General features: G+C 39.4%; 1 protein-coding gene across 3 annotated transcripts in view; it reads left to right on the plus strand.

The window, feature by feature from the left end:
• Positions 1–23,656, plus strand: part of kcnma1a (potassium large conductance calcium-activated channel, subfamily M, alpha member 1a) — a 151,594-nt gene that overhangs the window by 66,943 nt on the left and 60,995 nt on the right. For all 3 annotated transcript variants that reach the window (XM_046070606.1, XM_046070605.1, XM_046070607.1), the window contains exons 3-5: positions 3,519–3,580; positions 16,668–16,761; positions 17,433–17,544. In XM_046070606.1, the coding sequence (XP_045926562.1) occupies positions 3,519–3,580; positions 16,668–16,761; positions 17,433–17,544 (268 nt within the window). The remainder of the gene's footprint in view (positions 1–3,518; positions 3,581–16,667; positions 16,762–17,432; positions 17,545–23,656) is intronic.

Here is a 23,656-nt window from a genome sequence, read left to right on the forward strand (position 1 = left end):
GACGGACAGTTTTGGTGGAAACAGGAGAGTTGAGGTGCACATTTAATTCTGCCGTGATTTGGGCAGCCGTGGTTTTATGTTTTTTGGATACAATCCGGGTTAGCACCCGAACATCCCTTTCAGACAGCTTCCTCTTGCGTCCACAGTTAATCCTGTTGGATGTGGTTCGTCCTTCTTGGTGGTATGCTGACATTACCCTGGATACCGTGGCTCTTGATACATCACAAAGACTTGCTGTCTTGGTCACAGATGCGCCAGCAAGACGTGCACCAACAATTTGTCCTCTTTTGAACTCTGGTATGTCACCCATAATGTTGTGTGCATTGCAATATTTTGAGCAAAACTGTGCTCTTACCCTGCTAATTGGACCTTCACAGTCTGCTCTTATTGGTTCAATGTGCAATTAATGGAGATTGGCCACCAGGCTGGTCCAATTTAGCCATGAAACCTCCCACACTAAAATGAGAGGCGTCTCAGTTTCATTGTCCAACCCCTGTACATAGACATGTAATGTTTTGTTGGCTAATGGTGATGTATACTGCATAATATGCCAGGTACTGTTAATGGTGATCGATGTATATTACATTGAATGGCCATGAAACTAGAGTCAATGTGCCTTAAACTATCTGTGGGCCCTATGCAGCTACAGTGGACAGTTAAAGCCTGATTTAGATGAACTAATCGATTCACTGTGCATTTGTGTAAGCACATGTTCACTCTCTTATGTTTCTTTGTTACATTGTACGCTTTTTATACTTTGTGTTTTATATGCTTGCGGCAGCACAAAGTGTCCACTTGGGACAAATAATAAATTGAATTGAGAATTGAATTGACAGTTACTTTTAATGACCAACATCCAAGGTCCTCACTTTTCTACATCAAGACTAAATTTGAATGGAAGCTTTTCTATGTTATACTATACTATCCTCTGAATTTTTTATTATTACAAATGATTCAGTTTTTGCTATTTGTACTTACTCTATATAACTTATAAACCATTATATACTGTAATGGTAGATAAGATATGACATTATACTGTACATAAGTAATTCATTCACATTTTGTGTACACAGTCTGTGAAATTTTGTTGTACTGATGTACAGTATTGACTTCTCATATATTTTCTTAAACAAGTAGAAATGTCGTGCATTTATTCAGTTTTCTGAAATCAAGAAACCTTCTTAAATTAAGTGACACTGACATCCTGGTATGAATAAAAATTAAATTGTTTCATAAGATGGTGCTGCTAGTTAGTTATGTACAGTGCCTCCGGAAAGTATTCACAGCACATTTTATTATGTTACCGCCTTATTCCAAAATGAATTAAATGATTTTTTCCCCTCAAAATTATACAAACAACACCCCATAATGACAAATGTCAAAAAAATTTTGAAGCGCCTTCGTCACCAATTACAGGTCCAGAGCGCTCTGGAGAAGGTTTTTATCAAGGATGTCTCTGTGCATTGCTGCATTGATCTTTCCCTCGATCCTGACTAGTCTCCCAGTTCCTGCCGCTGAAAAACATCCCCACAGCATGATGCTACCACCAACATGCTTCACTGTAGGGATGGTATTGGCCAGGTGATGAGGGTTGCCTGGTTTCCTCCAATTATGACGCTTGCCAGTAAGGCCGAAGAGTTCAATCTTTGTTTCATCAGACCAGATAATTTTGTTTCTCATGGTCTGAGAGTCCTTCAGGTGCCTTTTGGCAAACTCCAGACGGGCTGTCATATGCCTTTTACTGAGGAGTGGCTTCCGTCTGACCACCCTGACATACAGGCCTGATTGGTGGACTCCTGCAGCGATCTTTGTTCTTCTGGAAGGTTCTCCTTTCTCCACAGAGACACGCTGGAACTCTGTCAGAGTGACCTTCTTGGTCACCTCAGTTTGACCGGGCAACCAGCTCTAGGAAGAGTCTTGGTGTTTCCAAACTTCTTTCATTTATGATGGAGACCACTGTGCTCAGTGGAACCTTCAATGCTGCAGAAATTTTCTGTACCCTTCCCCAGATCTGTGTCTTGATACAATCCTGTCTCGGAGGTCTACAGACAATTCCTTGGACTTCATGGCTTGGTTTGTGCTCTGACATGCACTGTTGACTGTGGGACCTTATATAGACAGTTGTGTGCCTTTCCAAATCATTTCCAATCAACTAAATTTACCAAAGGTGGACTCCAATCAAGTTGTAGAAACATCTCAAGGATGATCAGTGGAAACAGGATGTTCAATTTTGAGTGTCTTGGCAAATGCTGTGAATATTTATGTACATGTGCTTTTTTGTTTTTTATTTTTGATAAATTTAAAAACAAACTTCTTTCATATTGTCATTATGGGGTATTGTTTTAAAATTTTGAGGAAAATAATGAATTTCATTAATTTTTGAATAAGGCTGTAACATAACCAAATGTTGAAAAAGTGAAGCGCTGTGAATACTTTCCAGATGCACTGTATGCTGATGACTCAACTTTGTTCTGTGATTCACCAAAATTAGTATAGCTGAGTCGAATCTACATGTTGAGCTGCATACAATTAGTAAATGGCTGAGAATGAACAAATTGCCAAAACTAAATGTATTATAATTGGTAGTAGGAATGTTCTTTTTAACACACCCCTTGTCTGTCAGTGGGATATCAGTTGAGCAGGTCACTAAAAGCAAATTACTGTGTGTCATATTATATAAGTCACTGTCTTGGTCTGATCAGATTGATCAGATTGATCACATGGTTTCCATAATAGGAAGGGGCATTGCAATTTCAAGGAAATTGTTTGCATGGTCCATCTTCTGTAATGAATAACGTGGTTTGGTTATTTGTCCTTTCACATCTTGTGTACTGCCCAGTCATTTGATCAAGTGCTGTTGAGAAACAAAAAAACAATGCTTAAAATTGCATAGAACAGTGCAACCAGATTAGTTATTCTTTGTTCTTTCTGTGTTATTGTGTGTGTGAGATGCATAAACATGTATAATGACTAACTGTAGAGGCTGAACTAAAATCTTGCCATCTCTTTCTTAAGTATGTAGATCCAATTAAAAGTTTAAAATATTGCAAGTTGCCTTACCTTACACAACCTTACCAGTCATATATAGTCACTGAAACATTATATAGACCACCATCTAGAAGGGTCACAATCTCACACAATGCAAGCATGGACTTAGTTGAGGAGTGCATGTCAACACTTGATAACTGTGGTCCTCTTCTGTACAGTTGAGCTTACAGTTGGTGTCCTTTATTTGCTTCATATGATTGTGTGGGCTTAACTTCACTCGACTTTTATTCAATAGGCTGTATTTGCTGACCTGACGGTGAACATTCATTATTCAGGGCATGCTTTTGAAAATGTCCTGTTCTGCAACCTAGAGGCAAGTCACTGTTTAATTACAGATGCTGTAACTAGTGTTGCCTGCTGTATCCACTCCAACTGAATACAAGACTTACTATTGTCTTCATTAATGAGCAGAATTTTGCAGATGTATGCATGAAAGTAATTTCTCTTTCTATATGTCTTTCTCTCCGCAGGTGGTGTTAGTCTTTGCGCTCAGTATCGGGGCCCTTGGAATATACTTTATAGACTCCTCAGAGTAAGTATCAGTGTCATTATATATCTTCTAAAATAAGATGAAAATTCACATATGCTCCAGTAGCTGAACTGATGATGAAATATAGATAAAATGTACTTGCATGTATTTGTTGCATGCATTTACATTGGCCTACATACTGTATCTGAATGGTAGGTGCACATGCACCCATATTCATCTCCGCACACTTCAATCTCTGAAATGCAAATACACATATTCACACCCCCACAAGCACTCACAAGCAGTGATGCACACACATATAGTACACACACTCACACATCTACATATGAAGATTTTTCAATGGGAAGCCTGTTAGTTTCCATGGTAACAGAGACAGGCAGATACTGTACAATATGTGTTGCGGAGCTTGTTCTATGTGTGAGTAAGTGAGTGTGTGTATTGTCGATTTATGCGTATCACTGGCTGGCAGTCACCCAGAGACAGACTGCAGGGCAGGCGTCTCTCGGATAACCACTGCAGCTACTTTCACACCATCCAGACCCTTTAAAAAAGGAACGGTTTGGAATTAGAAAAACCTTTTTTGTCTTGTGAGTTTCTCTCTGGTAGAAATAATGACTCTTTAGCTCTGGCAGTGAGTCCCATAGTCAGACGATAGTGGTGAGCTGCATTATCAGGTAAAAATGAACAGCATCTAGCAGGGCAACTAAAATCATTGGTTCAAAACAAGTCTGACATGTAATACACAAAAGCTATTACGTTATTCTTTTCATATGTAATTTAGGTAAAGTTTTTGTTGTTTGCAGACTCTATCTGCTGTTGCTGTTAATTTTATTTTTTTTTCAATGTTTTGTTCACCGTTCCTTTTGGTCATAACATTTTTCCACACTGGCCAACAATGTTGTTCAAGAAACCGCAGAACACAACAGTCTAATGTGTTATCCCTCCCAGGCAGATTTAATTTAAGATGCTACTTTATAAACCATAAACCTATAAATATCAATTTGATCCTTATAAAAGTATATAGCCTCCTTTTATTGTTCAGATGATCACTAGGGATGCAAAGTAATTTCCTCAATCAATCAATCAATGGATTTGTGAATGATCAATAATGAATAAATTATCAAATCTTATTTTTTTTTAAAAAGCAGCCACAGAGAGCAGGTGGTGTGTAGATAACAGGCCCTTATTGTAGTTAAGGTAAAATTAAACCTCCAATATATCATCATGGTAAATGACAGCGCATGCTGTCACATTTGTAATGTTCCTGTTAGCAGAGATGCTCACAAGTCTTTGACCTACAGTCCAAGTCAAGTCTCAAGTCAGTGAGCTAGAGTCCAAGTCAAGTCTCAAGTCACTCTTGGTTATAATGAATGTTGTATCACCTGCCCTTTACTGGAACTCTGTAACTGTAACATTTTTTTTACTTAGAGAGCACAACCATGTAATGTGCAATACAATTAATGAGAGCTTATTAGTCAACAGACTCTCAAACCCAGTGTAACGTTAACTAAATAAAACTGTAATGTTACAAGATCAACAGTAAATCTGTAACCTCTTTTTCACAGAGCACAACCATGTAGCCTAATGTACAATGCGTCTACATCTAATGACAGACAATGAAGTCCACTCATCCCCCAGACTCTCAAACCAGTATAACGTTACTAAATAACACTATAACGTTAGCCTATATGATGATCAACAATAAACCTGTAACTCATTTTTCACTTACAGAGCACAACCATGTATCCTAATGCGTCTACAACTAATGACAGAAACTACTGTAAGTCAACACATCCCCCAGACTCTCAAACCCTGTGTAAAGTTATAAGTTAACTAAATAAAACTGTAACATTGCATGATCAACAATAAAGCTGTGCGCTGTTTGCAGCTAACATTAATAATTAACGTGATGGCAGCCAGTGGGACGTAAATGATTACGTTAATCGACTGCCACAAGGTTGGCAAGAAAACAAACGCTCATTGATCTTTTCATAACAAACGACAGTCGGAGTCAACCTGTTGCAGGTCGTAGGTAAAGCAAGAGGCAAGCTAACATTAGGTGGCCAATGCTGAGCTAAACATGTTTACTCACCACAGGTTACTAACCTATTTTGCGTTGAGCACTTCTTTGTTTGGGCCTTGTTGTATGAAGTTTTCAAGCCAAAGTTTATGATCAGTGACACAGCAGCTGCCCATGTTTGTTGTCCTCTGTCACGTGTGGCTGCGCGCACCTCATACTACGTGTTTAGTGGCGCCCCCAGAAAATGTTCCCAGGGGTGGCCAGATGGGGCCACTGAAAATCCTGGGGTGGCACACTAAACTAAAAGCCATAACTGAATTTCAGGAATTCTATTATGCAGTATATAGACTAGTTGAATACTACATAAAAATATGAGTTAAGGAATCACAGACTGATATACTTTGGTTTCTTATTTTACAGTTAAAATTGTCTAATGTCCATAGAATAAAACCGGTTCAGTTAACATTCCATAAAAATCCTGTTTGATGTGTTATCTGTATGTGTTAGGCAATTAATTGGTCTTTAAATAGGCAAGTTAACCTTATCCTTCAAAAGAAAAATACAGCTTTTATTTGTAGGAGTGCATTGATGGGGATGAACAAAACATTTTCTGGGAACAAGCCTACTCAAGATTACAGACATCATGGAGCATAAATATTTTTCTTTAAATTCAAATTGAAATATACGATATGTGTCTGTATAGAGTTGTGTAATTATCTGTTAACATATTAAGTTTAGTGTTATTCTTGTTACAAACAACTAGGATAGTTATTCTTGAAATATCCCACTTTTTAACAACTGATTTGACCAGTGTCATATTTATATGTAAAAATGGTGGGGCACCAACCATTTTAAAACATAAATACCAATAAAACTTCAATACTGTCTTTTGATTCTGTGTTTTTGTCAACACACATGGCTCCACAAAACACTTGAGAGAGCGAGAGAGAGAAGTGCATTGACACAAGTTACAGTACCACTGTCACAAACCTAGATTAAGAATGCGATATTTAAGCACAAAACAAATGAGCCTACAGGGCCATAAGCAAAGAGCAGCATCAATGAAGTCAACGACGCGCACAGACAACGTTTTAGGGATCCAGAGCCTTTCTATAGCCGCTTTCCACAGAGATCCTGCAATCAAAACGCAAAGAATGTCGGTCAATATACTGTATATCCCATTCCCAGCTCCATACCTTTCATACAGCGCAGCAAGCCAGCAAACTGGCCTAATAATCACGAATAATAAGGCAACAATTTGCCCATGCAGGGACCAGCAGCAGAATCAGTATGATAAAAGAAGGTTTCACTCACCAGAGCTAAGGCCTTACGTAGGAGAAAGGTGGCCCGGCGGTTTTTCCTCTGGGCATACTTCTGGTTGACTGAAGTTTTTCAGACAGCCTGCCGACTTGTCGTGGCCCTGCAGTATTTGTTGTGCTACTCACTGGAGTGCCTGTTGGGTGCAAGTAACGTTGAGCCCAGTTTCACAGCATCGTCCAGATGACTGCCGCTGTTCTCATGTTTTGCAATCCTTTCACAAAGATGAAGGTGAAAACAGGCAGAGGACGGTGTCCCTCGAAGCATAATGTTGACAGCCGGTCACACACAGCGCTGTCATGGCTCCAGTGTTCGTACCACGCTAGCTTGCTGTAAGCGATGGTGCTAACCTGTTGCTATCTGCAGACTGTTAGCTCTAACACACAGTACAATACACCAAATTGTATAGCAGTGTGACAAACTTATTAAATTAAATTACCCAGGCTACTAACTGTCTCTGTACATTAATTAAATTCGAATTTTCTTTCTTCTGCCACCACAGAAAACACACACATTCGGCACAACACCGGTGTACTCCACTCTGCTCTGCCTTTACCCATTTTACCCCTAACCCCCCCCCCCCCCGGCAGCGCCATTGCGCCAAGTCGAGTCTGAACTCGAGTCCCAATCTCTGCCTATTAGTGATGCAAAAATCAACGGATTTACCTGACTGGGAGGCACTGGATCATTGTTGTCGACATTATTGTACATACAGATTTTATATGCTAAGCTGCATTGTGCACTTCACTTTCGGAATGGTTATTTTGCCTTTGTAACAGATGCCTTGAAATGAGGTCTAGAACAACTTATGATCAACAGGTTAACCTGACACTTGAGCATGCTTCCTTGAAAGATATGCAAACATTGAGAAGCTATCCACTAGACAACAAAAGAGAAAGCTAGAAAGCACAAGGTTGGCAGAAAAATAATGTGCCATAACATCCAACCTGCAGGGCATAAACAGAAGAATAGTTAAAGCACTCTGGTTTTGCTGCAGAACTATAGTTTTTCTCATATTTCCCCACTGTATCTTGTATGTTACAGTGCACTGTGGTGTATTTCTATGTGAGTCGGCTTCCTTGAGGCATTGCCCTGATCTCTCTGTGCTCCCATTAAACTCAGGCCCTCTCTACTCTCATCATCGTGATTAGCTCAAGCTTGTCACTTGAGTGTGCACATCCTCTCAGGGGGACTACTGATCAACCCAAAGGAAGTTCAGCTGACTCTGAGGGATTTGACATCCTAAACAGGGTCAGACTTGTGTTATAGCCATACTTTCACTACAACAGCTGGAGCCTCTTATGTGTTCTACATCCATTGTTACATGTCATAGAGACGACCTGACACTACAAGATCTATTTTTGTCTCTGCCACAAATGGCAAAGTTGCCAACCTCAAAATAATCTAAGATAAGCCATATGGGCAATCAAGGACAAATGGTTCTCAATTATCATTGTGAGAATGACACTCTGCGTCCATACTAGCTATCACAAGTAAACAGCGCTATAGTCTAACAACAAAGCTAAAATAGAGCATTGGGTTGGATCTCAAATACATCATAAACCAAAACATTTCACTCTCTATTTTTGTATTTGTGAAGTCTATTCTCTCCAAGAACATTCTACTCAAGGACACAAATATTGACATGTGCATTTCCTCTGATTATCACCCTGTGTGTGGGATTGCATGTGCATGCATTCATGATGTATGAGGGGCATACGCTACATGCAAAAATGATCTGACTCACCTTTATAACCCCATACTCAAATGCTAAAAATGCTCAAAAGATGCTCCATGTAGCCTCCTTGCCACTAAATGTTAATGACCAAGGAAATCGAGCACAGATTTGAGCAGAGATTTATAGGTCACCCTTTTAATTGCAGTATTTACTCTACCAAATAATGAGGGTCTTATGGTACAGACTCATGAACTATTCAGACTCAATGGTTTGCTTTCCCCCTTCTCTTTCAAACTGCCATCTTGGCCATCGGATGAAGTGAACATCGTTCTGAAATCGTCTGTGAAAATGGCAACAGTAATGGGAAGGATTATGGTTGAGTCCCTGTGGTAACAGAGAAAAGAGACATGTGGTGGAATAAGTGCATGTGGGTTGGACCTCGGGTGGTTGGAGCTGCACGATGGGCTTTTATGTCTACTCCAGTGAAGTAGGGTAGTCCCTTGGGGCAAAGACACACACACACTCACACATACACACACTAACACACACTGGGTAAAATGCTGAAGAAAACGTACCTTTCTGGTGGCCAGGCACCAGTCTCCCTGGAGCTGTTTTGTTTCTAGCTTTTGACAGGTGGGGCTTTCCTAGCAGGAGCTCTGTTGGCCAATATCCTACAACAAAAATCGACAGAATAACACAGCAAAGCCTTGTGTGGAAGCAGGTAGACGGAGTTGGAAAGGAGGGAATTATTAATTGGCTGCCCTCCCAGTTGAGCATAGTGCTTACTAGTCATGGACTTGGCAACCGTGTGGTTGTTAAGAGGACTGTTTTTTGAATGAACGAGGATGAATATGTAGCCTCTCTGAGAATGGCCGTATGTCTGTTTTTTAATGGTTGTTTATCACAGTTCTGTGCAACACATAATAATGTATGATACTGCCTTTTCAATTCCTCTGCAGCAGACTTCACTTGCCAAACTGATGCTATTTTGGTGATATTTTCAATGGGTGAATACTGCGTCCTCTCCCGCCCACATCTGAATCTGCTTTAATACCTTGGCTCATCCCTCATACCTTCTTTTTCCTCCTTTGTGCTCCCATGAAACAAAATAAAGAGGAATTTAGGACAAAGTCTCTGCAGGCTGCTCTTAAAGGGATGCCCTTGTTCCTGCTCCACTTCTGTTTCTATTTCTCTTCTCTCTACCCCTCCCTGTAACACATACAGACTATTACATACGCACACTTGCATAGTCACATTAACTCGCAGAAGCACACACGTGTAGACACGCAAACACATTTTTATCTCTGTCTTAGAGGCCTCATAAGCAGCCTGTGCCCGTAACTCTATCATTAGTGTGCGATCAATGTCAGGACTGAAAAAAGAAACAGTGCCTAATGACTAATTTATCGGGTAAGGTGAGAAATATGGCTTAGCAGTGAGACAGACTTGGCAGACTTTGTGAAAGGTAACCTATATAAGGACCTCTCCTTCTTGGGGGCTGGTTGGAGTACCTGAGTCTCTGTATGGATCAGAGGTAACCATGAGAGGACTACATTCATAGTTGACACCATTCCCTCGTGGCTTCAGATATAAATCCACAAGCTGGCAGCAGGAAATTACTCATTTTAAAATCAAATATCCAGCAATTATAATTTCTAAAATCCCCTACAGTTTTAGAGAGATTTTCTCAATCTAAATGCTCTGAAAAAAGAGACAATATGAAATATCAACATCACATTCATAGATAATGAGCTTTTGTTTTGAAACATCACAGCGCAGTTTTATGATTATGGAGCCTCTTCCTGTAGACTTCAAAAATTAAGCTTTTTAATTGCTTTCGGTATCTTAGCATAAGTTGAGAACGGTTTGGATCCCTGCTTAGCTCACATGTGCTGAAGTCGTGCATTAGTGTGATGGTATAACATGTTAACCCTAAAGTATTATTTCCATGGTTGTCACTCTCTGGTAAATGCAGATTCAGTGCAGGAAACAGTGATTGAAGTCTAATGAAAGAAATTACCGGAGAGATTAGCTGAGTCATTCTGAAATTTGATATTTTTTCTGTTATCGGTGCACACTGAATGGTCCGACCTCTTTGTTTATCAAAGTCACCATGGCAATATGAAGGCCATTTGCTGTTGCAGTGGCCTGATATCCCTCAATGCCGAGCGGAAGGGCTATTCTTAGACCACAGCATGAACACAGCCTGAGCCACACTCAAAACATTCAGTTAACTTAATAAACCCCAGATGAAATTGAAATGATTTTAGTGGCTTTGTGGCATTTTTTGTCTAGCAACTGTATCAATTCATCTTTCCCATTTTGCTCCATGGTTATCAAATTGTTTTACATAATTATATAGTTTGTAAATTGCTTCTTTCAACAGTTCCCATGATCAGTGCATGGATCATGTACATTTAGTTTAGCTTTTGAATTCCAGCTAAAATCACACATATACCGTACTGTCACACAATCTTTCCATTGTTTTTGAGTTTTTCCCACAAACCGACCGCACTGAATTTACAGTAGGTTTGAAGCAGAACAAGACCCACCAGAGTTCAAATGAAAACTTTCACACTAGAGAAAACAAATTGATTCAAAAGAGGAAATGCATTACAGTTTGTTTAAACCACACCAAACTTGTTAAACTCATTTGTTTCCCATCATCCCTATTCAACTTCATCGTTTACTTTACCTTTTACTGTCTCGGTACTTAACTCAAAAGCCAGCTTGAAATTGCAGTTATTAGATAAAAATTAAAATTAAGACAAGAATTTGGCTACAGAAGAAATTAATGATTTCAAATGTATCTAATAGCATTTTTATATAATTTTGAAACCTAATGGATAATTTTCTTTTCTTTATGAGGAAATTATGAGGCATTGGTATAATTACTTCAATACAATTTGTACATTGTTTATTATTTTGAGGTATAAATGCACTCATTAAATGACCAGAAATTAGAACAAATAAATCTAGCACCACCAACTTAATTGGCTTTACAACGTTAATCAGTATGCTGAAAAGTTCTTTTTCTTTTTGTAGATAGCATATAACCGATAGCGTTTATTTCCTAACTGATATGATGTGCGTAGTTAGCTATTGCACTGCTTCTGAATAAATTATTATTAAAACTGTAAAAGAGTGTATCATTTCTCTCTTACAAAGATGTAGCTCATTTTCTTCGACATTCGTGTCCTTATTTTAACATTTACTCATTTCAGTTTTATTGCATTGCGGAACATACTGTGTGAAGTTGTGGTTTTTGTTAAGTGCTATTTTCACTCACAAACTATTCCTTTAGACTCTAAATTAAATAACGTCTTTGTAGAGGAAATGCTTGAAGTGGGAGGCTAGTCATTTGCATTCAGATGAAAAAAATGAGTTATCTATTTTTAGCCTCTCTGGGGAGGTTTTATTTGTTCAATGCCCTTCTAGGTGCTAAAGTATCTCTCATTTTAGTAATGGTGCCTTGACCTAAATCAATCATTTAAGTACCAACCTGACCTTCTTTCAGCTTCACAGACCCCTCCCTGCTGTGTCCCTCACACGTACATGCACTACCCTCAGGAGAAATACTGTATTTAAGACAGACATTCAATAACCGTGCTCAAATCACATTCTAAATGCATTTTTTTGTTTATGTTGTATGTTTATTGTATGGGGCCCCTTGAATACTAACAAATGACACTGTGAATCTGTAACTACATTCCAAGATGCTTATTAGCTTACTAGAGCAGTAAGGCATTTGTGAGATATGAAGAATGACTCCGATTTGGTGTGTTGAGCTGTCGTTGTGAGCATTAGTCAAGCCAGCAGCAGTGTGTTGTTGTTATTGTTTTCTCAGGGCACACCTTGCTGTTGCTCCTGCATCTAGCCAAGGTCATGTGCAGGCTAACAGAGGGCTGGCTCCTGCTAACTGACTGAAGGTGTATGGTACTATTTTTAACATCATCATCAACACACTCCTTTGCCCTTGTGAAGAAATGAGTTTTACCTCTCTGGTTGCGTTTTCCAGAGGCAGAGTTCCTGGTCAGAGGAGGTTAACGTGGGGAAACATTTTATGTCCTGAAATAGACTTACATGCTCCGCAACCTTCCCTCAGGCGATCACTGTTCTCATTTGTGTGTCTGCATGTAAGCGTGTGTACATGTGTGTAATTTAGTGCTAGCTTTGCTAATAATCAGAGTGAGGTTAGAGGAGACTAGAGTTTATCGCAGAAGCTCAGGAATCCCCAGGCAATCTCCATGTGTCCTAAAACTAGCATTGTGTGCTATATTCTGTATATGAGACATTGTTGTCTTTATTACCTCTGGGAGCTTAGTCCTCCTTCCTATTCACTGTCTCTTTCATGTCTTCCCCTGTTCCTCTCCCTCTTACTGTCCCTATTTCTCTTCTCTCCCCGTCTCTTTTATCTCCCTGTGTCTTACTGCTGTCTTTCTTTCTCTCTCTTTCTCCCCTCTCTTCCTCCCCCCTCTCTCTCTCTTTCTCTCTCTCCTCTCCTCTTGCTGTCAGGCAGAATAGTGTAACCCCTGGCTATGCCAGGGCTTATGGAGTAATAAGAACTGTGGTGGGCAGATCTATTTTCTTCAGGACACTGTCAGCTTGTGGCCAGGGATCCTTTGTGATTGTGGAGTGTGAAGTGACACTGAAAGCAGGAATCAGGATTTTGTCTTGTCTTACATGTCTTGTCTTGTCTCTCTGTGTAGGAAAGAGACACAGATTTCGGGACACTGTAACAGAAACACCGATACAGTGTAAAGAAACCCAATGTAATGGCCCTGCAATATGTAACACATTTGAGAAGCTTATAATGGTCAGTTTCTATTCATACCAGTACTATACCAGTGAGGTGATGAGTGAGCTTTGTGGTCAGAGATTGGAAGCAAACTCTGGTTGCTGGTGTGATAGCTGGATGTGACACACTGACATTCAATGTTGACATGCAGTATTATCACCTTTTAAAGTTGCCCATTAACATAAGGAAGATTACTGTCTTTGTAATCGCTGCAACAAAGTTCTATTTAGTATCTCCGAGACAGCAGCAAGACACGAGTATAAACACACACCAGACAAGACAGATAAAAAGACATCAGTAATAAATAATAAAATAAGCAACAGCATACAGTGCTATAAGAAGAACATTGTACCATATTTCACAATTGCATGGGTCTGTTTTGCACGTTTTTAATCTTTGTTTATGGTTGTCAGGTATCATAAATGGAAAACAACGTAATTCACAATAATTGACACAGCATATTTACGAATAAGTAATGGAATCACTCGAAGTCCTTCATCAATTTATTTAATTTAATTGCTTCATAAAGTATGCAAAGTAGATGCCATGCATACAGGTTTCTAGCATGACTAATTAGCAACCCCTGTCCCTGGCTGAATGATTTAAAAATGCCAAGAGAGACAAGTTCTTTCAATTTAAAGTTATTTTGTGGGGCATTCCAAGCTGATGGGGCAGAGTACATTAAAGCCCTTTTTCGTCCTTTTAAGTCCTGTGAACAGAGACAGTACCCATCACATTTTTAATGATAAAAAAAGCATAAATAAGAAGGTAGCACACCCAGAATGTCTTTGTAAATAAAAGTATACTGAGTCTACGACCCCAGCATAGAAAGTGCTTGGCAGTCTAAGATAAATCTCAGTGCTGGTAAAGTGTGTCTATTGATCTCAAACACTGAGCCGAGGCATTCATATAGGCATAAAAGTGGCCGAAATAAGTTTCTGTCTGACTTTAAAAGAGAAACAAGCCTTATTCCTAAAATAATTAACTTATACAGTAGATCTTGACAGATGATATTTTCAAATATTGTGACTTGTCATTTATACAGTAATTAGTTGATTGTTATTGTTTACTTTCCAGTTCCACATTGCCATTTTTATGCGGTTTGAAACACATTCAGCAGCTCCACAACAATAGACTGTGTGAACCACTCCCACTCTGCCCCGACGATCTCTTAATTTCCTATTGTGTTTCTGAGCTTAAGAGAGAAACCATAGGTTGTGTCTTCCTACCACTTTAGTTAATGATAAGCTTTACTATCAAATGATGATTATAAAAATTACTAAATTAAAGCTCTCGGCGTGTACCCATTGTGTTATCTTATAATGCAAAATCAAGACAAATTCAATGTGTACCGCTCATCCCCCGCTGTGTGCCGCCATGCTCTCTCTGTTATTGCTTTGGGTCATGTGACTGTAGACGGACTGTTATTCAGAATTAGGCCAGAGCTGTGCCCAAGGGGAAATGCCACAATGACCACTCGAAATGGTGTCTTCAGTGTATACCATCTGTATGTGCTCATGTGTGCTTGTGAGTGTATTTGTGTTAGCGTGCATGTGTGTGCATTCTCTTGCACAAAGGTCTGTAAGGGTTTGCCAAGGTTGAGGTTTCAGATCAGCTTTGGGAGTGATAATAAATACTACAGTTTTTTACCCTGTTGCCTATTCTCTACCAGGTTTTGGTACCCATCCATAAATAAAATTATTTTTATTCATAATTTGAGTTTCAGGCAGTCTTTTGCGATGTGTTTATTGAGCATGTTCATATCGCAGTGACAATGAAAATGTAATTTATCAGTCAGCACTAACGTGGAGATGCCAGTGAGTGAATAAGAGAGTATTTGGTCAGATCAATGTTAATTGGCTCAAGAGGTCAGGAGCGAATCAACCTCTGTCTGAAGTCTGATGGCACTGTATGAGAAAATGCATTTTAACCAAATAAAACCATTTTTTAAACAATTGCTGCATAAACTAACATGCATGATGGTGGATAATCATCTTGAATTTGAGCCATCAACTTAAACATCACATCAGTCCTTAGGATATGCTCCAGACAGACCACACACTGATTAAAGGTTGGATCGTACTCTTTGAGCAATACATATTCTCTGGCATGACTGTTCTCAGTCATCCATTATAAAGCATCATCATATGAAAAATCGTTTGATGTTAAGTGGAAGATGATGAAGCCTCACTCCTTTCTACTCCTAGAGGTGCTGATTATGCAGTAACTCCATCCTGGATCTCACACTGTGCCCCTATGGGCTCTATGCATACAAATGCGTACTTGAATCTTTAATTTAAACGTATGGGACTTAACTATGTAACTATGTGCTCTTGTAATCACCTTGTTTGTGTTCCCTTGCCAGTCTATACATTCCCAATCGCCTATAGCTAGCCCAACCATAATGCGTATTCATTAGTTTCCCACAGTGGGAGTTACTTGTTACTCAGGAGCAAATGCTATAGGCCCATGACCAAGTAAAGAATGGTGTGGGCACACTGCCTGTTATTGCTTTTGTTGCAAGCACCCACCAGCTAATGGTTAATCATCACACAGTAAACATGAAGATGGATTATATGACAGACCAGACAGATCACGACTCATCTATCATCATGTGCCTTTTTAAGACACCCCAGCTACTGCACTCTGTTAAATGGAGGAGAGGTATGCAGTCTCTTTCTCTGTATGGAGTTTCTTTCATATGAGGGACGATCTATTGGAATATTTGTTTTTGACAGACGCTGAATAATTTCCTTGCTGAATGTACTGTCACATCAAAACTATTTCAGCTGTATGTGGTTGACTCTACAGCAAGGTCTTTTATGTTGGTCTGTGATCCCCTAGAGCTTGCGGGGTGTCAGTCGCAAATCACAAAATTGGTATTAAATTGGTATTAAATTGGTATTATTTATAGCGAAATGTTTTAATCCAATCTCAGAAACTGTAAAAAAAAATATTTTCTCTCTACCCCTGCCTACTTGCATGTGTCCACTTCAAAGATGACACAGCGTATCTTACTACAACTGCTTCACACTATGACCACCGCTGGAGTCGGAGAAGTATCGCAGTTCTTTAACTGAACCTCGCTGTCCTCTGCAAGCTCATGTTTTATCTGCTCTGGCAGATGCTGAAAGTTTAAATCGAATCGTGACCTTAAACCTGAAAGTCAAATCGAATTGTGGATTTGGAGAATAATGACACCGCAGTTCGTTATAGACTCGGTATGGTAGGAAAGATGTGGAAGACCCTTCCTGTATGAGTTCATGAGGGTTTAACCTTGTAATAATTTTTTTCTCTCTCTTTCTCTGTTCTCTAGTCCTATAGAATCCTGCCAGCACTTCTACAAAGACTTCACGTTGCAGATCGATATGGCCTTCAACGTCTTCTTCCTTCTTTACTTTGGCCTGCGGGTAAGTTGGCGCATGTGCACGTATGCTCAAGCACACATGTGTATGCTTGCACACACACAAACATACACTCACTCGTTCGTGGATAATACTGTCATACATTTACAGACATCCTGTTAAACACACTGGCACAAACGATATGCACACAGCCATGCAGGAAGGCATCGTTTCTGCATCCTACAGAAAGTCCTTTCATTGTTCTTGTTTTCAGCCTCATTAATGCACCACATCCCAGTAGTATACTGTATTTTTACATTTTCCTTATATGATGAGGAATGTTACAAAAGTTTATGGCACCATTTTTAGCAACAACACTTACAGACATGCAGACCTAATTTACCTATGAATACTCACCCAATATGCCTTTAAATTCAGACACTGTTGTAATAATGTTGCTAGCATGGCTGTCGTGCCAAAGCAGCATTCCAGTGGTGGGTGCAAACACAAGCCTGACATCCAAAATGAATGAATAAATAAACTCATAAGCTGCTTACCCCACCAACCATTCGTATGACTCAGCAAGTGGGGTGAAGCTTTTGTCATTCACTACACTGTCAGCGATGCCAATGGAAGACACGGCATGCAGTTTGAATGGTGGGATGTGGTGTGGTGGTGTTTTGTATAACAATAAAATTCGATTGTTATTTTGGATTTCATCCCTGTTTCTTTGACAGTTTATAGCAGCCAATGATAAGCTGTGGTTCTGGCTGGAGGTCAACTCAGTGGTCGACTTCTTCACTGTTCCTCCTGTGTTTGTCTCTGTCTACTTGAACAGAAGCTGGCTTGGTAAGTCTTCATATCTCTTTTAGCTGTGTCTTTCTATCTCGCATTGACACACTCCGTTTCATAAATTAATTCTCACCGTATAGCCTTCTCTTTTCTTAGTTTCTTTCACCAATATTTTTCCCTCAGCTCCTCTGTCCCACCATCCCTCTTTTTCCATTTCTTTTTTTGCCCTATATCTTCATGTCACCCCTCCTTTTATCACTTTCTATCTACCCCTCTGCCTCTCAGTCCCCCTTCTGTCGCCCCATTATTGGTAGTGTGTCTCCGAGGCCCCCTTGCTCTGGGCTGCAGTCATCTTTCCCTCATCATTGAAAGTGACAGGGCTGGGTTCCTCTGATGTTTCAGGGAACACAGACACAGCAGAGTAGATGGGCTAATGGGAGTGAGAGTGACTCAGAATCGGGCTCTGTGTTTGTGAAGTTTTTTGTGAGTGTGTGAGCTTCAGACTCATTGTTAATTGCCTTGTTGAGGCGTTGTACCTGGAATACCTCTCAGAGGCCCATAACTGCCATCTCATTCACTCTCACACAAAAAATGCACATGCAAAAGCATGTGTTATCCCAATACACATAAACACACGCACTCTTGCATGAACAGACAGGAAAACACCCTAACCTGTATTACATAATGACCTACTTTTACTGGTGCGTTAAGAGTATTGTGGCTTAAATTGAACTGCAGTAAAAAGAGGCTTCTGTGAGGCTGTGTTGTCTTTTCGGGAACACTGCCACACTGCTCTTAAACCATATACAATACATGATTGCCTTACTTCGTTTCAGAAATTCAGCCAAATGTTTATCCAATGTTTATCTAAGCATAACGTTGGAGTCAGAAGAACACATATGAAGCTAAATACTGAAACTAACCTGTCGTTCGAAAATACATTTTCCATGTTTAAATGCTTTTGGCCAGTCACTCCTATCGGTAATAGGCCTTTTTCATACAAGACATTTTTGATGACACAGCAGTAAAATCACAGGTGTAAATATTGGAAAATAATTATGGCTTCCATTTAGCGGTTTCTGTCTCAGGGTCCTGATATTTTACAAGCTGATTTGATGTCACTTGAACACAACATAAGTATTGTTAATGTTATTAGTAACACCAGCTTTTCCTACTATGGCAAGTCAAAATGTCTGCTGTGAAAAAAGACTATAATACAATAACTAACAACAACAACTCTACTGTATGTACTGTTAACATACTTCCTGGTTCAACTTTGACCTACCATGGTTACCGTAGTTGTATGCGCACAGTTTTAGTGTGTAATCAGGGATCATTACCAACTTTTTGGCCATGCTTAGTTTAGTTTTACTTTGAAATTGGAGATTAGATATATGCTTGACTATAGATTAGAGCTGCAAGGAAAAATCAATTAATTGATCAACATTAGCTTATCAATTAAATTTTATTTGCTGCTTTTCTATGTTAATTGCATAATTTTAGGTTGAATATTTGTGGATTAGGCGGTTGGGTTGGTCAAAAATAAGACATTTGAAGACATCACCTCAGGCACTGGGTGACTGATTATTACATGGACCAAACATTAAATCAATTAATTGAGAGAATAATCAGCAGATCATTAATATTGAGAACAATCATTAGTTGCAGCTGTTGTTTTAATGTCTGGCTGAATTTGTTGGCTTGTTTAACTGTCTGATTGTTGGACCGCTCATTTCTTTCTCATGACTCATTTCTATTAGACTTGCATGTTGTTTTAGCAACGTTGCAGAGTTCCAAGGTTGTATAACAATGTCATTACAGAAGAACGGATAGAAATAATAGCCAAAGCTATGAAAATAATACCCAACCATAATTTTTTGTTTCACACATGATCTAAACTAGTCACATACTGTCAGAGATCCAGGTATGTGGAGCAGTCTGCCTTTTATCCCTCAGTGTATGTTCTTGTTTAGAAATGCCCACTGGGATCACAAAATAAAGTAATATAAGCTGTGATAGTCTTATCTCTAAGGTGTTTCTTAAGCTGTGTAATGAATTTGATATGGCCAAGTCAAGTAATCTGGTTTCTGGTATTCATGACATTAGGTGTAATCATCTCATCCCCAGAAACCGTTGGTGTTAAGGCCTTGATGAGGATGATGAAAGACTGTGAAATGGTGGTCTGGCTGCAGCCTGACATTCTGCATGGAATAATTACCTGTGATCATTAAAAAGCATGTGTCTGGGGTTGATGTAGAATGCAAAAGTACTTTTTATATACAATCCATCTGCAGTGTGAGTTGTTGTGCATAAACAGCAGCTAAGAGTGTGAATTTATTGTTTTTGAGAGGTGCCCTAGATTCCAGAGTTATTAATATGCATTTAATTTTATTACTGTTTTTTTTAATGTAAGAATCTAGAGGACTGTTTTTGCAAGGATGGCGTATCAGGTGGCATCTCCTTCAAACATTAGATCATGTTTATTTTTGCGGTGTTGGACATACATATGACCAAAGCACATTATAGTAACAGAACTCCCACTGGCATTGCTTAAGTGTATGTTTACTGGTGGTGTGTTAAAGGCTACATAAAGTGTTGCAAAGCCTCATTTATAAAATTAACAGTGTGTAGATCTGCATTAGGATATGGTGTACCCTAACAGGCTGGTGGAAGCTTGCAGAATACTAATGGGGCACTGAAAGTGTCTGTTAATATTCAGGCTCTGAGGAGTGAGGACAGGAATCATGATTAGCTGCTTGTATCCTGTATAAATATGGAAATTAGGACATACAATGCCATGTTGTCACAGGAAAATAAGCACAATGAATCAGTTTGAGATATGGTGCAGTAAGAGCCTTATTCCTGATCTACTTTCAGATGGTAACTAATGCATAAAAGACATTCCTTCCCTTAAGACTATAAATGTCTTCATGCACTAGGAAATATGACATGTCTAAAATGGTTCTTCTAATAATCAACAGACTAATCAATAATTGGTACTACTTTAATTTAGTTAAGTATATATACTGCCATTTAACGGGCTTTGTTAGAGGAAGCCAGTGTGGTTGTTAAAGATGTGCATTGTACTCCCCATTCCCAGTGGATTAGTTCATCCTTTCTTTCCATTCACTTCTGGGGAATACACACAACAGCCAGTGTAATACATTATGATTACAGTAACGCTCATTTCACTCTTTCAGCTTTGGTCCTGCATGAGAAAACTGTTGGAGATCCAGTGGAGGTGTACTCAGATTATAAAAAAGACCACTAATAGGGGTACTGCCCTGTGCTGTGTGGCAGTGTGTTTGCCCACCCTGCACCCAAGGAAGCATATATGCTGTATGCATTTTCCAGTTATGTTCTCTCTGCCTCTGCAAATTTGACATTGATTAAGAGGAGGGGAACGATGTGTGGCTAATGTGAGAGGGCATGCAGAGTTCTTCCTGGGAAAAACGAATTAATCTCCTTTAACTACTTGAACTGAATATTGCTCCCAAGAGAGTCCTAGCAGTATAGGATTAGCATATGGCTGTTTGAAAGATTCTAGTCGCTCTTGTGGCTACCAAGCCCCCACTCAACTTCAATCTTAACTTCACGCTTTCTTCCTTAATCTTTAATTCTGCAATGTTGGTTTGGATTATTTTCAGAATAGAAAGATTTTGGCAATAGGTGGCATCATAATTGTACAATCTAAAGTGTATTGTTTTCTGATTTTATGGTAGCAACCTAAATGTTGATGTTAAGATGCTCAGACTTTGGGAATGTACAGTACCAGAGTTGCCTTCAGGCATGGCTTTGATTCTAACCTGCTACTGCCTTCTAGTGGTGCTTTATTATACTGTTGCTTAATCCCTTGTGTTTTCCTGCTGAAAGAGGCTTACAGTACCTGACATGGGCATGAGTGCATCTGCCTTATATGGCCATTCAATCCCTGGCAGCAAGCCTCCATGTACATTCAGGGTAGGGAAACTAATTTGTGGGACGTTTAAGCCTCTTTGCAGTAGCTAGGCTCCACACGTGTCATTATGTTGCATGTTTACATTATTGTACAGGCAATGATCTAAGTAACAGTCTAGCAAAAATGTGTTGTTGGTGTTTAATATGTATGGTCTATGTCTATCTATATATCCAGCATTAATGTCTGGTAAGAACCAGCGCTCTGTACACTAGCAGAGTTTGTGTGTTTGTGTTTAGCGCAGTGTAGCGTCTTATCATCTAATCTTGGCTAGGTTGACTGTCAGTATTATCCTTCAACCATCCCAGACTGCTGATTGATAAAAGGTCCCAGTAGGCTCCCCTGCCAGAACATGTGATAGAGAGGCCGTGCTCTGGCTTGAAGTAAGAGTGGGCACAGACCAGAAAAATCCTTTTTGAATGAGCATCTGGCCGGCTGACACTTTTGTGCGATAGCTGTGTGTGCAAGAGGCTTTGGCATGTGTGGGAAAGAGATTTTCTCATACATGAGCACGTGTTCAAGGGAGCAGAATTTCATTGAGAGTTTTTCACGTGTTCGCACAAACGCACACAGATTTGTATTGCTATACTTGTGAGGACATTGTATTGACTTATGGTACATTCATTTTGCTGTAGGCAAATAAATGCTTAATGTTGTGGGACCAGATGTTTGTTCCCAGTTGGGAGGTGAGTCCTCAGATGTGATGGTGTGAACAGATATTTGTCCCACACACACACACACACACACACACACACACACACACACACACACACACACACACACACACACACACACACACACACACACACACACGCACACACACAAACATACAGTACAAGACAAACACAGATGATTCACACAAGAAGAGAGAAATGCAGTCCCAATTGGCCTCCATCACTGCATCACCGGGTGTTTTGGTAGAATGTCTAATATTTGTGCTCTGAATGCTAATGTTACTTTTCAATCCAACAATCATTGTTTTATTTTTTCACTAATTTCTGCCATGCTAGATCCAGCAAACCTATACATGTCTTGCCACCTTCTCAAAATGACATAGACGTGACCATTGTGCTACAAAATATGAGAACACAAACCCGAGTACATAGTCCTGCTAAGCATAAATATTGTTCATATTCTTCTGTCATTTAATTTCTATAGTTTCTATAGTTTGTATATTGAAGAATAGCTGAACAAAATTTCTTAGGTTATTCACCAAAGTATACAACAGTTTGAATTACACACTGACATAAACCTCATAATCAATTTGTTTCACTCTGTTGTAGCCAGTGGTCAAAGAAGTACCTCAAAATTGCATTCAAGTACACTCCTTTAGTAAATGTATTTTTTATTAATTGATTATTACTTAACAACTCCTTAGACTTACACTACATGTAGTAGGACAGTGGAGTCTTTTTACTGTAGGCAAACAGGTTTGACCTGACCTGTTTGATATGCTTTAAATGAACTACTGTAGTTTGTATGACTCATTGTTTGAACAACAAAAAGTGTTTATTGTTCCAAAAGGCCACACTTGAAGGTGAAAGGGCAAACATTTTCTCAAATGGCAATGCCGGAAAGGTGTGAGGGAGGGGGGTTCAGATGCCGTTTGACTATCCAAGAAACACTTTGTTAGAAGCATACTGACGCCTTTGCTATTTACACATCTCAGCTGCTGCTCAATAACATTGTGCTTTGAACCATATATTACAAGTGTATACAAGAAACAAACATGATACAAATATGATAACATCAACTAAATGACATTTCCATTTTTATGTTTTCATTGAGTACTGGATCCCTAATCTGATTAAGTCTTTCAATGTCAGACACAATCTGATGTTACTGCAGTTGAACTGACCCCATCCCCTGTTACCAGCAGCTCATTGTTGTAGAGTTGTGTAGACTTTCCCCTGTGGACACAGGACACTCAGTCAGGATTATTGTTATTGTTCTGCTTTATTTTCATTTTATCTTCATCTCTACTAATCCCTGGCAGAGTTCAGACTTTTTTTTAGCAAATAGGTTCAACACAGCTGCGTGTTTATAGAGGCAAAGCTTAACAAGGGTTAAAGATAAAGCACTAAAAGGGGCATGAGAAAGTTAAATCTGAATGTGTTGTGAGGATTAAAAGCACTGTAACAGAAATGAACCCCCCACCTATATTAGAGCTGACATTTTGCTCAGAGAGACACAATCCCTGGAAAGACTGACATG

The sequence above is a fragment of the Micropterus dolomieu genome, linkage group LG15 (assembly GCF_021292245.1).
Source record: "Micropterus dolomieu isolate WLL.071019.BEF.003 ecotype Adirondacks linkage group LG15, ASM2129224v1, whole genome shotgun sequence".
In the NCBI taxonomy this organism is placed as follows: domain Eukaryota; kingdom Metazoa; phylum Chordata; class Actinopteri; order Centrarchiformes; family Centrarchidae; genus Micropterus; species Micropterus dolomieu.